General features: G+C 46.4%; 1 protein-coding gene across 3 annotated transcripts in view; it reads left to right on the plus strand.

Moving 5' to 3' along the window:
- The window catches only part of LOC119437328 (thiopurine S-methyltransferase), a 114,350-nt gene that overhangs the window by 67,390 nt on the left and 33,116 nt on the right, over nt 1-13,844 (plus strand). For 2 of the 3 annotated variants that reach the window (XM_049660442.1, XM_049660443.1), the window contains exons 3-5: nt 7,328-7,420; nt 7,473-7,620; nt 8,747-8,799. In XM_049660442.1, the coding sequence (XP_049516399.1) occupies nt 7,328-7,420; nt 7,473-7,620; nt 8,747-8,799 (294 nt within the window). The remainder of the gene's footprint in view (nt 1-7,327; nt 7,421-7,472; nt 7,621-8,746; nt 8,800-13,844) is intronic. The other variant, XM_037704377.2, reaches the window with a different exon arrangement.

Raw genomic sequence — 13,844 nt, forward strand, 5'->3', positions numbered from 1 at the left:
TCGAATGGAAACGACTATTCGGCGACGTACAGTATATCAGTAACACTTGCACACACACACACACACACACACACACACACACACACACACACACACTATATTATATATATATATATATATATATATATATATATATATAAGGTGGTCTGGCCTGCTATGAATGTTATTTCTGTAAATGGGAGTTTTATTTGCAGTATTCACTAATAAGTGTGTTTGTTACAGCAAACACCTGCGCAGTAATTGAAAAAGTAAATAGTAATTGAAAAAGTACATGCAGTAATTGAAAAAGTAAATGCAGTAATTGAAAAAGTAAGAACTCCCGAGGGAATAACCCTCGGGAGTTCTTACTTTTTCAATTACTGCATTTAGAATATGTTATTTTTCCCTTACAAATCTATCGTGAATATGTATCTCTATGTACCCTTTGATTTAATTACCTAGAAATACATTGGTCATTCTTCGCGCCACGCAGTTAATAAACCTGGTATTATTAATAAACCTCTAATATTGTTTGCTTCGATCATTGTCCCTGATCAATATCCACTAACAAGAAGCGCACGTAAAATGACACGATATCAATAATAAAACGTTCTTACGTAGCCTTCATGGTGCTAAGATACTGCAGTTACTTTTAGAGGACAGAGGTAAAAACAGCAGTTCACCTGGGTAGAACTACATTTGGTACCGGCCGTCAAGAGTCATGGGCGCACCAAAGCAACTAAAACATTAAAAAATGTACTGCACAGAGGTTCTGCGAGAAAAACTGGGCGTCCGCCAGCGTCCGCGTAGCGAATGCGCGCTCGCTAGCAGACGACGCACTTGACAACGACAGCAAAATTGAAGACGTCGCGTTGTATAATCTATGTCTCAAATATATATCTTTGGCAAAATGGGGTAAACATAAATTTTCAGCTAAAATAAAGCACTATTTTAAGAGCGTACTATGCGCAATCGGCCTCGGCGCCCGCAGCGAAAGTATGTTGAAAATGCCGCGGAGCGCGTCTCTGCCCCAATCCAGTTTGCTCGCAGCGTCCTCGCACTATTTTTCTACACGCGGCGCCTCAGCGGGAAAGCGCCGTTCGGCCCACTCGACCATTGTCTAGTACACTCTACCACTGCCCCTACAGCGCGCAGTGTATTCTGGTCTAGCCGCAGCCGCCTGAAATAGAACATGTTCTATCTCCGCGCCGGCGGCGCTGAGCGCGCCAGACGCAGCTGGGCACGCCGGCTACGCCGTGATTCCGGACTGTAGATTGTGCACTTTTCACCGGCGTTGCTCAACCGCGCCGGTCGGCGCCGTCGTAGAGGGTGCTGCGGAATGCGGTCCTAGCCTCGTCGGCAAGGCGCGTGCTGCTACTGCTTCGTCTTCCGGCTTGCATGTGTGGCCGCGCTGTTTTGAAGGCACGCTTTTTGTTCGCGTGCATTTCATGAGCTTGTGCTTGTGTATTGTCGCCATGGTCCCTCGACAAAAGTGGCAGCGGCCTTCTGAGGGGTGTTTGAAATGGCTAGAAAGTGCTTCGTTGCGAACTGCAATTCTGGATACCGGACTTGTGCGGAGCGTGTGCCTTTATTCAAAGCGCCGTCCGACAGCGGTCGTCTAGAGCAATGACGCCGTGCAAATCTGAGGGCAGACCGAACTCTAATGCCTACCGACCATGTCTGCGCCAACCATTTTTCAGAGGATGCGATATCGACGGCATACTACGCGGAGCTCGATAAAAGGGTTCCCACCTTATTTCCGAACGGTCCAAAGGACCTCATACGGTCAAATAAACGTGGAAAGCCGCTGCGGAAGAGATAACCTCCTGTGTGCCACAGCAGTTGGTGCAAATTTTGCTGCATGGGCAAGATATATACTGGGTGGCTTAACTATCATGCACGAAGATTTAAAAATATGCAAATGGCACGTAGCTGGACATAACCAAGGTAATGCTGTCTGCCGTCGCTTGGAGATACTCAGATTATATTTTTTGCATTCCGCCTAATTACATAATTATTTTCATACTTGAAAAATCAACTTTTCTAATGCTAAAATTGGATAGAAAGTGTGAACGAGAGAATTGTACAGCAACATGGAAAACTCCCGATACAGCTTTCTGTTGCTCAATATGTGATACATAAAAGTGTTTTCCGAGCGTGAAAGAAACCCGCGAACACACGCAAAATTGCCTCGCGACTTGCCGCTCAAGGCACTTTGCGTGTATTCGTGGGCTTCTTTCACGCTCGGAAAAACATTTCTACTAAGCGCGTATTCAGCAATAGAAAACTGTATCGGGAGTCTTTCATGTTGCTCTACAATTTTCTCATTGCCACTTTTAATCTAATAATATTTGCGAAGTGGAATAATTAATTAAGTCTAATGTAATTAGGGGGAATGTAAAAAAATCTGAGTATCTCCAAGGGACAGAAACAACATTACTGTGGTTCAGTGCAGCTACGTGACATTTGCGTATTTTTTAAATCTTTAAAAAAAATTAAATTATGGGGTTTTACGTGCCAAAACCAGTTCTGATTATGAGGCACGCCGTAGTGGGGGACTCCGGAAATTTGGACCACCTGGGGTTCTTTAACGTGCACCTAAATCTAAGTACACGGGTGTTTTCGCATTTCGCCCCCATCGAAATGCGGCCGCCGTGGCCGGGATTCGATCCCGCGACCTCGTGCTCAGCAGCCCAACACCATAGCCACTGAGCAACCGCGGCGGGTATTTTTTTTATTTTTTTTTTATTTTTTTTTTAAATCTTTGTGCACCCTGTAAAATACTGCTGTTATCTGTGCAGATGTCTGCCTGATTTTCAAATTTGTTCCATCCTGGCTACTCATTTTTTTACAATGCGCGTGCGGTGTATATAGCATGCTTGCATGTTTTTATTAAACATTTTTTCCATTGTGAGAGTGTATAAGAGCGTAAGCTTCTGGGATGGTTATCCCCTATTAAAATTATCGAGCTGCTTCATGCACAATTTTTTTTCGTATTGTGTCTTTGCAAAAAAAAGGTCTGTGGGACGACTATGTGGTGGGTCTAAGTGTATTTGTGGACAGGCTGTAGCATGCATTATCAAACACGCTTACATTAGCACATTCTCATATGCAATTTAATGAAAAAGAAAGTAACCTCTTTTTTTAGATCTTGCAAGAGCCACTCTGTCCTCAATGGACGAAAGCCAAATGAATAATACACCGTCTATGTTAAGTGGAATTGGAATAAAAAAGGCATTTGCTCAGGTTTTCAACAGTAAACTGTATTAGTGTTGTTGTAATCCAAGATAAGACGCTTGCCTTCGGCCCGCCTAATAAATTCTCATTTGAAAGAGTTTTTACATAGCTGATGGGCATTCTCATCTTAAGTTCTAGCCATGCGTGAACAGCCACTTTGTTCTAGTGCGTTGCATATCGCAAGCTTGCGCCGTTTCATTTCTTAATTTATACCGCGGCCACACTGCTTGAACCATTCAAGCAACAATGCTTGAATGGTTTTCAGAGTGTGAATGGAAGCAGCGATAAGCAGGAAAAACAACAGTTTCCGGTGCAGTCACTATTTTCATCTGATCGAGGTGTAGCACACAAGCCAATGCTTTTTTTTAAATGCTTGGGTGAACGGCTAGCTCGGACGAAAGAAATTGTGCGCGAGCGGAACTTGAGTGGGCTTTGAGTGCTGCCCGATCCACCCGTGTTCACGTCATTCACGCCCTGCGTAAGATACCTTCATGTTATCGAAGCATTAAGCCTGGTACACTTATCACTGTAATCTGAAATAACGAATTTCCTGCGCGCTTTGAATTTTACTCACTCCACTATGAACGAAAATTTAGGGGAGGCAGAGCAATGTCAAGCCGCCGGCGCCGCTAAGCAGGGACCGCTGAAAGCGGCGCCATCTATCTGCTCGCAGCAGAGCTACTTGGTGCGCCTGCGCGCTGCCGAACATAATCTGGACGCTCGCGCGCACGCAGTGTCAACACCCAAATGTTTTACACCGTGAGCCGAACCATGAAGCGGAAAGTGGAGGTGGGTATGGGTAAAGGGTGAGGAGGAAAGCGGAGTGCCAGCGCGGAAACTAAGTGCTGGCGGGGGCTTCGGACCCACTGCGGATGCGGTACTTCGCCTGCGGCGCCGCCGCTGCTTGAGAGTGTGCTCCACGAGAGCCACGCGTGGCCGTGTTCACGCTTTCTTTCTGAACAATGAGCGTCGCAACCGATGGGAATGCTACATCCAAAAGAGGGCCGTACTGCGCGCTTTGGAGGTCGCAAGACGCTACCTCACGGAGCTTCAACGCCAGGACAAAGCCAGTCCCTAAGGAAGCGAGAGGCTTAAGATGTCTGGGCAACCGCTCTTACTCTTCTAACAATTTTGCCGAAATAAAAGTTTTCATTCATTCATTCACTTGTCTGCCGCTGCCGCTATACGAGCTGCCCGAGCAGAAGCTCAGCACGACCGCCGAGAGCACCCTGCAGTTCAGAATCAAATTCTTTGCCACAATAGACAGCGAATTCAAAACACCTAAACAGCTGCGCTCAAAATTCGCATTAAGGAGTCTCGTAATTGTCGGTGAAATTTTCTTTATTTTGTTCGCGTCAACATACATGGAAACATGACCGCTACCGTTTTTCTCAATCGTTCTGTAAGCTCGTTCATATGGGAATCGTAAGCTGGGGCTTTTCGGTGAACAGTGCCACTGAGCTTTGTAATATGACGGATGAGCTGAGAAAAAGAAACTGAGCAGAAGAATCGGGCGCCATGAAGATGATCCAATGAGTTGTCAGTTCGGGGAAGGGGATAAGCGTCCTTGTTTGTAACGTTGTGCAGCGCAGGGTAGTAGTGTACTGTCTTCCTTTTTCACCAGGACAGGTGACGTCCAGTGACTCGTCGAAGGTTGAATGGTGTCGTCGAGAAGCATTTGTTGAATGTGGTTCCGAATGGAGTCTTTCCCGCGGCGCGTAACGCGGCAAGGACGTTGGCGCGCGGGTCAATGATAATTCTGTTTCGTAATCGGCGTCTGTTTGACTTTTGATGTTGAGGCGAAGCAGTCAGCAACGTATTGTAGAAGCCTTCGAATGCCCTGTTGCTAGATAGCCAATAGTTTAGCATTGACATTGATTTGGATGATCGTCAATGGGATATGGTGGGAAGCACGGCATGTAAAAAATGTAAATTTTCGACGAGAACAAAATGGGGGCTTATTTGGACTCTCTCTAATTTTTAGAAAACACTTAGGATCAATCGGTTTAACTTCAAAATATTTCGCTCATTGTTCGTTGCATGCTACACGACTTACAAAATAGTGTGTTCAGCAATGTCTTGTCTTTCTTGAAAATGTCTTTTTAATAAAAACAAATTCAGAATATCACCTATTATTGCCCTTTCAATAACAAGAAATCTTTTCCGATTTCTATAAAACGACTTGCGGTTCAGCTCTTGGGATCAGTTTCCTGCAACATTAGGTTGCTATACTTTGCTACTAATGCAAATATGTGACGTATGCTAAGATATTGTGCAACACTCTTCAACAGCGGGGGTAGTTATCAAGGTCAACGGTGTACTTAATCTGTTTTTGTTTCTGAAGCAACGATTTTCACGGAGGCTGGCGTTGGCGGCAATAATGCATGGACAGCCCGAATCATTGTGATAAGGTGTTGTTCAGAAGCTATGATGAGGCTAATAAAGATTCAATAATTAATAATTCATAACTTGATCTGAGAGGGCTGGTTTGATGAAGTCCTATGAAAGTGAAAGAACCGCAGCTTCAGTTTTCGGACTTAGCAATGTAAATATTTGTGCTATTCACGCCTAGTAACAATCAGTCAGCGAAGTAAGTTGTGCGAACTGCACATTCACAGCGACTTCCAATCTGTGCTTGAGCACCACAACACGTACAAGGAATTGCCTTGGTGAGATTTTACGTTCTTCCGCATATGGAATGACAGAATTCCTTGCACCAACCTGACACGTTCTACACAATTCTTGCCTTGTCACTCATCAAAAAGAAGTTTAGCCGATTTTGTCCATGCCGTGCTGCGAATAACTAAACTAAATCCAGCTTAATTCGGCGAGAAAGGCTCTATAGGTGTAGAGTAAAACGTTTAATGTGTGTAAAACTATATTGTCTATACCACGCGACTTTTTAAGTTGCGCCATTTTTCGACCGCATAACGAGATTTTTGCACTTTGTCTCAGTTCAGTTTTTTGATGTGTGAAACAAAAACATGTGTGGGAAAAGTAGCATCGGTTCTATTGTGTGGAAGGGTTTTTCTGCATAATATAAAATGTCAGTAAATTATGAAAAATATTTGACCTCTTTTGCCACTGTCCTTCTCTGAACACACCCAGCTGATTCCTCCACTGAAGTGGCATCATCGCGCTTTCCCACTAGGCTGGCGCATCGGTCATATAAACGGGGAGTATTTCAGGTGGCAGGTGTTATTACAGATTAGTACCAGAGACAGATTCCCCAGGCAAGCCTTAAACAACTCACTTTGCGTGCTCTCGCGTTCTTGCTACTATAATGTGCCGTAGAAAAAATACGGATACAGAAGCCCTAAAAGCCAAGCTGCACCCATTTCCTGGCTCAGAAGAGACAAAAGACACACTGTGAGCCACTCTTTTTTACTGCCACACAATCAGCTCGGAATGGAATATGAATGTAATTTCGATTTTGATATTAGAACTACACACCATAGGGATGACCTTACAGAGTTTTAAATATGCGCAATTTTTTTCTGCATAAAATAAAATAATGCGACAAGTTTTTGCAGTACTAGATTTATCCCTCCAGCGAGGGCATTCTGCAAACTTTTAATGCAAATAGCCTATTATAGCCTTTTATGAAAAAAAAAGACACCCGGAAAATTTCCCAAGCAGGGCGACACAATAGTCGCTAAGCTACCGCGGCGGGTGTGCGCGCTGTGGTGCCGCCGCTTAGTTCGCATTGAAGCGGGAGGCAGCAGGAAGTCCAATTCGCTCGCTGCTGCTGTCGCGCTTCTTCACACCAGCATTTTGACTGCGAGGATCCCCGATCATCGAGCGAGATGTCTTCACGTTTGCCTGTGCGCGCGTGGTACCATGCTTGTTAATTTTGTTAGTAAGCGAATGTTTAAAAGTTCACACGGCCGATAGAACTACTATCCTTACTTCGTATTGCTAATAATTTGTTATCGCAATCGATGCTTCGTTATATACAGGCGAAAACTCAATCAGAACATCCTGGTTGGACTCACATTGTATGACTTATAATTTTATCAGTAAAATTAACTGCTTCAGGCACAGGATGGGTGAATGGCGCGGCTTAATACAGCACTCTGACTCCTTACTATATCATTTTCTTACATTTCAGGTACCTTAGAGAATTTGGAGATCACTTCAGAACGTCCAAGAAAGAACTTCGTGTCTTTTTTCCCATGTGCGGAAAAATGCGCGAGATGAAATGGTGAGCCTGTAGCTTCAGCTTTGTTTGCCAGTGTAAATGTTGTTTCCCTTAGTATTTTGTTTATTCACAGGTTCTACGAAATTGGTCACGCTGTCATCGGTGTAGAAATCACGCGACAAGCGATCGATGAATTTTTCTCTGAAAACAACCTCACGGCCACGGAAAGTTATTGCTCCACCACCAAGTGTAATATTCTTCAGGTAATTCATTAGGTTACGGCGTGTTTAGTTAAGATTTTCAATTAGTGAAGAGCCGGCTCTTCGATCAAAGCTTGTTACTAAAGTAGAAAAAATATTTCACAAAACTATTGAATATTCTAAGCAAGAGTCCCTTCACAGAAATATAACGCAAGAAGTTAACAATAGCAATGCCCATTGGGGGCGTCATAAATGAAACTCCTAGCAAGAAATGAAAAAGGAACCAACCATGTCACGGCAATCGCGTCCAATAAAGTAATAAAAAACTAACAGCTTAGTAACATCTGAGAAATTGAACTATTCTTTTGCAGTCTGGCGTCTACCATTGATATTCCTGAAGTACACGTGGACGAGTTGCATTATCCAGCTGTCGACTGCAGCCCTTCCTCCTCATTTTACCTCAATCCGCTCCCAAACAATGAAGTAGCCGATTATCACTAAAGAATCCGGCGTAATTAGACCATGATGGTGCGGGAACGAAAATACTTAAATCTGTCGTAGATTACTTATCTGCTAAGCTGCATGATTATGTAAACACTATCTTTGCGTTAGGAAGATTCTCTGAGTCCTAAGGTGGCAAAAATAATTCCAGTATTTAAAAGAAAAGTTAATAAATGTAGAAAACTCTGTCAGCCCAGTGCACTTTTTTCCCTACTATCTAAGGTACTTGAAACACTATTGCTTAATCGTAGAATTTTTTTCCATAATGAAGAACGTTATTAATGATTCCCAGTACCGCTCCGTCCAAGGCAGATGTAACTCTGCAGATTGATACTGCTGTTGGTTTCACTTTTCGTACCTTTCACATCAGTCTAATAGCTGACGGCAAAAGAAGCAGCTGCACCACTGTTGTGAAATTAAGAAAAAAATAATTATCCGCAGACATAAGGCGGAACACCAGTTTTCTAAATGTTTGCGAGTGCAAGTGCTAACATGTATGCTTAATTTCAAACAGCGTTATAGCGCAGACAAGCTTGAAATGTAGCAGAACTACCATCACGTAAACAAAACATAAGAAATGGTGGTCATCAAGGATAACCACAGAGGTTGAAGTAGATAAATGTGACCCAAATGCGGTACGTTACAATTCTGCAATGTTAAAAGAATTAATACTTTTCTTTTTTTTCAGACACTGGACAAGCGACTGACCGTGTACTGCTGCGACGTATTTGATTTCATGCAGTAAGACCCCTGTGCAGTTAGCCTTATCTTACGTACCTTAATAGAAATCTGGGCGATTTGGATTTCTTCCATTATGTAGCCGTGTACAGAGGAGATGGATGCAGGAAAAATACACGCCATAGTGGTTTAGCGGCTATAGCGTTGCACAGATATAAACACGATGTCGCGGGTTCCAATCCATTTCGACGAAGGCCGCAATCCAGAAGGCCTGGGTACCGCGCATTGGGCGTACGCTAAAGAAGCCCATCTGGTCAAAATAATCCTCAGTGCTACACTACGGCAGGCCCTAACGATCACATCCTCGTTTTGGCACTAAGATCCCAGGATTCAATAGGCAGGAAAAGAAGCTACGACATAAGCGCTATTTTTCAACTGACGGTTGATTACACACAAACGACAATCATTGGATTATCGTACAAGTCAGACAGCTGAAGCATTTCACGCTCGTAAATACACGCACGTGTGCGTATGGCATCCCTCTGTTTTGATAACAAAGTATGAATGTGCATGTCTACTTAACATTTTTTCACGCGGGTTTGGTCGGGTGCTGTTGTAAAAGAGGGTTATTCGGTTATTCTTTTTTTTAATGCGCAAGCATTCTTAGGCTACTCACCCAGGAAATCTATCCGTAGCTCAGTCCGTAGCGCGTAACACGATGCGCTCCATAAAGAAAAAAAGAACAGAACAATTTCGAAAGGAAAAAAATGCAGCAGATCCAACGAGTTGGAATCTATATACAGCGACGTTTTGTGTGAGTGCATAAAGAGTTGAAACACGAGTTTGTGTTTACTGAATGTCCGCACAAAGTGAGCATTGTAGAGAGGCTCATGCAATGCCGCCGGCGCGGCCATGGATTTCTGATGCTTACTTTTTCTTTCCCCTGGACGGTGGGCGTCATCGCTGCAGCGCATGCGAGCGCCACCTGGTGGTGGTGCAAGGAGCCGCGCGTGCGCCACGTGTACTCTGCTGGGATTGTTTGGCCAGCGCCTCCTCTATTTTTACAATGCTAGTGCAATCGCTCGCTCCGCAATGGGAGTTGTTGGTGTGCCTTAGTTCAGTGAGTTGCCGCGATGTGACGCTACCCAGAGGTTACGGCGGGCTTTAGGTACGGCTGGTACGGCTAAAGTGTACGGCTGCTTGTGTCACGCGTGCGTCTGAGCCACTGAGCGCGCGCCGCTGCCTTTCCGAATGAGATGCGGTAGACGCTTCACGCGTCTGTCAGGATTACTTCCTCAGATTTCCGTCGTGAGGCGCCACCGAAAGGGTACTCTCCCCCGCGACCGTAAAGCAGGCGCGAACGCTAGTCGACGGGGGGGGGGGTAGGAAAGAACGATCGGAGAGGGTGGTGAACCGTTGGATCGGCCGCATCTGGCTGGCATTGAAAAAGAGAGGAGGCGCTGGTTTGGCCTATTCGGCAAGAGCACAGCCAGGCGGCAGCACCCATGGTCACGAAACCCGGTGAGGTTCTCCAAGAAAAGCTTCGCTTTTAAAATTCGAAGTAAAACGTTGGCGGCGGTGAGTTTCGAATCTAGGAGTTTCGAAACTAGGAAATGGTGCGGCGTGCCGCGTGCATCGGAAATGGTGGGATTCGCCGTGGCGCCACACGTCGGGGGCTGTTTGGCATCGGCATAGCAAACGCGTCTGGAACGCGCTTGTAACGCCGTCGCGCGTGCAAGCTGACGCATTCCATCGCCGATGGCTAGCGCCGTTGGGCCCAGCCAGGCGGCCGACAATGCAGTTCCACCAGGTGGCGCCGAGGAGTGCGGACGCATGCACATCGGCTCCTGACTGTTTTCTTTCCTGAGTTTGATAAATTCCATGGATTTTCACCACTTTTGCTACGGTGGTGCATGAAGTCATTCCGGATCGACTGACACCAATTTTTGGCCAAGCGGATCCAGAATTTTTCACTGCGAGCATTGAAAGCCACGCAAAATTGAGTGCAGGCAGCTAATAAGAAAGCAAACAACGGGCACTACTATTAGAGAGAGGGCAGAAAAGTCCTATAATAGGCCCGGACTGCACACCTTCGGACAGGACCCCTCAGTCAGTCATGGCTAGACGCCACAGGGGCCTTGGGGAAACCACAGAGGTCTGGCAGTGGAACTGCAGAGGGTTCCGGCGTAAAAAGGGATTGCTGGAGCAGCTGGTTAAGTCCCAACAGACGCCGCCGGCCGCAATAGCACTCCAAGAAGTGGGCACTGTACCAAGTTTGCAGGGCTATGAAGCATTTACTGCTTCGGAAGAGCACAGGGTAGCAACGCTAATACACAAATCCGTAACGGTAATCAAACACGATACTGGTGTCGATACGGACATCTCCCACATATTAGTAGAAATTCTCTGTAAGGGCCCAGGACGGCATGGTGTTTTTCTCCTAAACATCTATAGCCCCCCCCGCCAAAGGACAGCGGATTTTACCGGCATAATAGAAGGAGCGCTTCGAAAAGCGGACACCAAACCGCTACTAATCGCCGGGGATTTCAATGCAAGGGACCGGGCATGGGGTTACCCCACCCAAGACGTCAAGGGAAGACAGATAGTACAACTTATGGACAAGTGGGACCTACAACTACTCACGGACCCCACAATCCCTACAAGGATAGGGAATAGCGTACAGGCAGACACTAGTCCCGATCTAACAATGGGAAGAAATCTCGTTGGCGCAGTGTGGCTGAACACTCTCAACAACCTGGGGAGTGATCACTACATACTCAGCATCTCTTTTAAAACCCGCAAAATTAGAAGGCAAATTGGTACCGCTGAAGTCACGGATTGGCACGCATACAGGGAACGCACAACAGATGCGGATCTCGACATGGGAACTTTGGACAAATGGTGTGACGACCTCCGCAGCCACAAAAATATGGTCACCAAAAAGGTGGCCACCACAGAGGAAGCTCCAGGCGTCGATCCGCATCTGCTCCACCTATGGGAAGCCTGCAGAGGGCTCACCAAACGGTGGAAGAGGCAAAAACTAAATAGGAAACTCAAAATCCGCATTGCTGAAATCACCAAGGAAGCAGAGGACTATGCCCTAGAATTGGCTGAAAGTAATTGGAAGAAATTTTGCGACAGTCTGGACGAAACGCTGAGTACGAGCAAAACATGGCGAATACTCAGTGCCATCACAGACCCGACCAAAACTAAGGGCGAAAACAATAAGGCGTTAGAACGCCTGCTCCATACGTACACAGGCACGGAGGAGAAATTCCTGGCCGAGGTGGAGGAGAAATGTTTTGGAGGAGATATGGCCCCGCGCCCCTACGACGCAGAATATCAAGGAAAGCCCAACCATGCGTTGGACGCCCCCATTAGCGAATTCGAGGTCCGCGCAGCCATCGGGTGCATGACAAAGAATACGGCAGCGGGAGCGGACAAAATCACCAACGCAATGATCAGAAATATGAGCGACTGCTCGATCACGGCCTTTACAAAATTCATTAACGAGCACTGGGCACTTGGCACCATCCCGCAACAGTGGAAACATGCCCAGGTAATTCTAATCCCAAAGCCCGGTAAGAAACTGGAAGTAGCAAACCTGCGCCCAATCTCCCTCACGTCATGCCTAGGCAAATTGTATGAGAGGGTGATAAACAAACGGCTGCAGGACCATCTCGAAAACAATGACCTAATGCCGCACAACGTCTTTGGCTTCAGGCCCCACCTCTCAGCTCAGGACGTCCTGCTCCAGCTGAAAGAGGAGGTGCTGATACAACCCGCAGCAGGATGCGAGCACGTAGTTATGGCTGTCGACATAAAAGGCGCCTTTGACAACGTGAGCCATCAGGGGATCCTGGACGGCCTCACCGACACAAAATGCGGGGAAAGAATCTACAAATACGTTAGGGCATTTCTAAGTAATCGCACGGCTGAAATCAAGATCGGCACCCTACAATCGCGACTAATACAAGTGCCACATCGCGGAACACCACAAGGAGCAGTAATCTCTCCAACCCTCTTCAATGTAGCCATGCTAGGCCTAGCTAGGACACTCCAGGACCAGCCGCATATACGGTCCGCTATGTATGCGGACGACATCACGGTCTGGACTACCACAGGCTCGCTGGGGCAAAAGGAAGAGAGACTGCAGGAAGCCGCAAGCATCATCGAGGCATACGTAGTGGAACGCGGCATGCAATGCGCCCCACAAAAATCTGAGTTAATTAGAATATGGAAAGGCAAGGGCAACCAATCGGTCCCAGCGGATATGCAACACAAATTAGAGGTACACTTGGCTGGGAAAAAGATAGAGGAGAAAACCACCATCCGCATCCTGGGCATGTGGGTTCAGTCAAACCAAAGATGCACCGTCAACCTCCACCGCATTCAGACATCCGTAAAACAGGTGTCTAGAATGATCAGAAGGGTCACTAGTACAAAGGTTGGCATGAGAGAAAACGACACAATTCGTCTCGTCAAAAGTCTTATCGAAAGTAGAATGCTATACAGTCTTCCTTACTACAACTTGCTAAAGACTGAGATAGACTCCATAGAAACCTGTCTGCGGGGAGCTTACAAAACGGCCCTGCAGCTTTCCCAAACGACCTCAACGGAACTCCTTATGGCCCTTGGGGTCTCGAATACTTTCGACGAACTCATGGAGGCACAGCTCAATGTACAAAAGTTAAGGCTCACCCAGACAGCAACGGGACGAGACACCCTGCGCAGACTGGGTTTCCGAGACTGCACGAAACTCCATAACAGACAGGCGGACCTCACAACCGCCCAGAGAGAAAAAATCACGGTTTCTCCAGTCCCACAAGGGATGGACCCTGTCCTAAACCCGGGACGCAGAGAAGCTAGGGCTAAGCACTACAAGAAAACATATGAGGGCCGGAATAACACATACTACACTGACGCCACAGTACACAGAACACGTACACCATGGTTTGCAGCCACAGTGATAAATAGCAGTTACAAAGAAGTCACGAGTACCACAGCGCGGGCCCACAATATCTGCGAGGCCGAGGAGATAGCCATCGCTATGGCTATTGCAGCGCACGCAAACACAAACGAGGTAGGCCACATCTTGACGGACTCCA

Source organism: Dermacentor silvarum, chromosome 1 (assembly GCF_013339745.2).
Source record: "Dermacentor silvarum isolate Dsil-2018 chromosome 1, BIME_Dsil_1.4, whole genome shotgun sequence".
NCBI lineage: Eukaryota > Metazoa > Arthropoda > Arachnida > Ixodida > Ixodidae > Dermacentor > Dermacentor silvarum.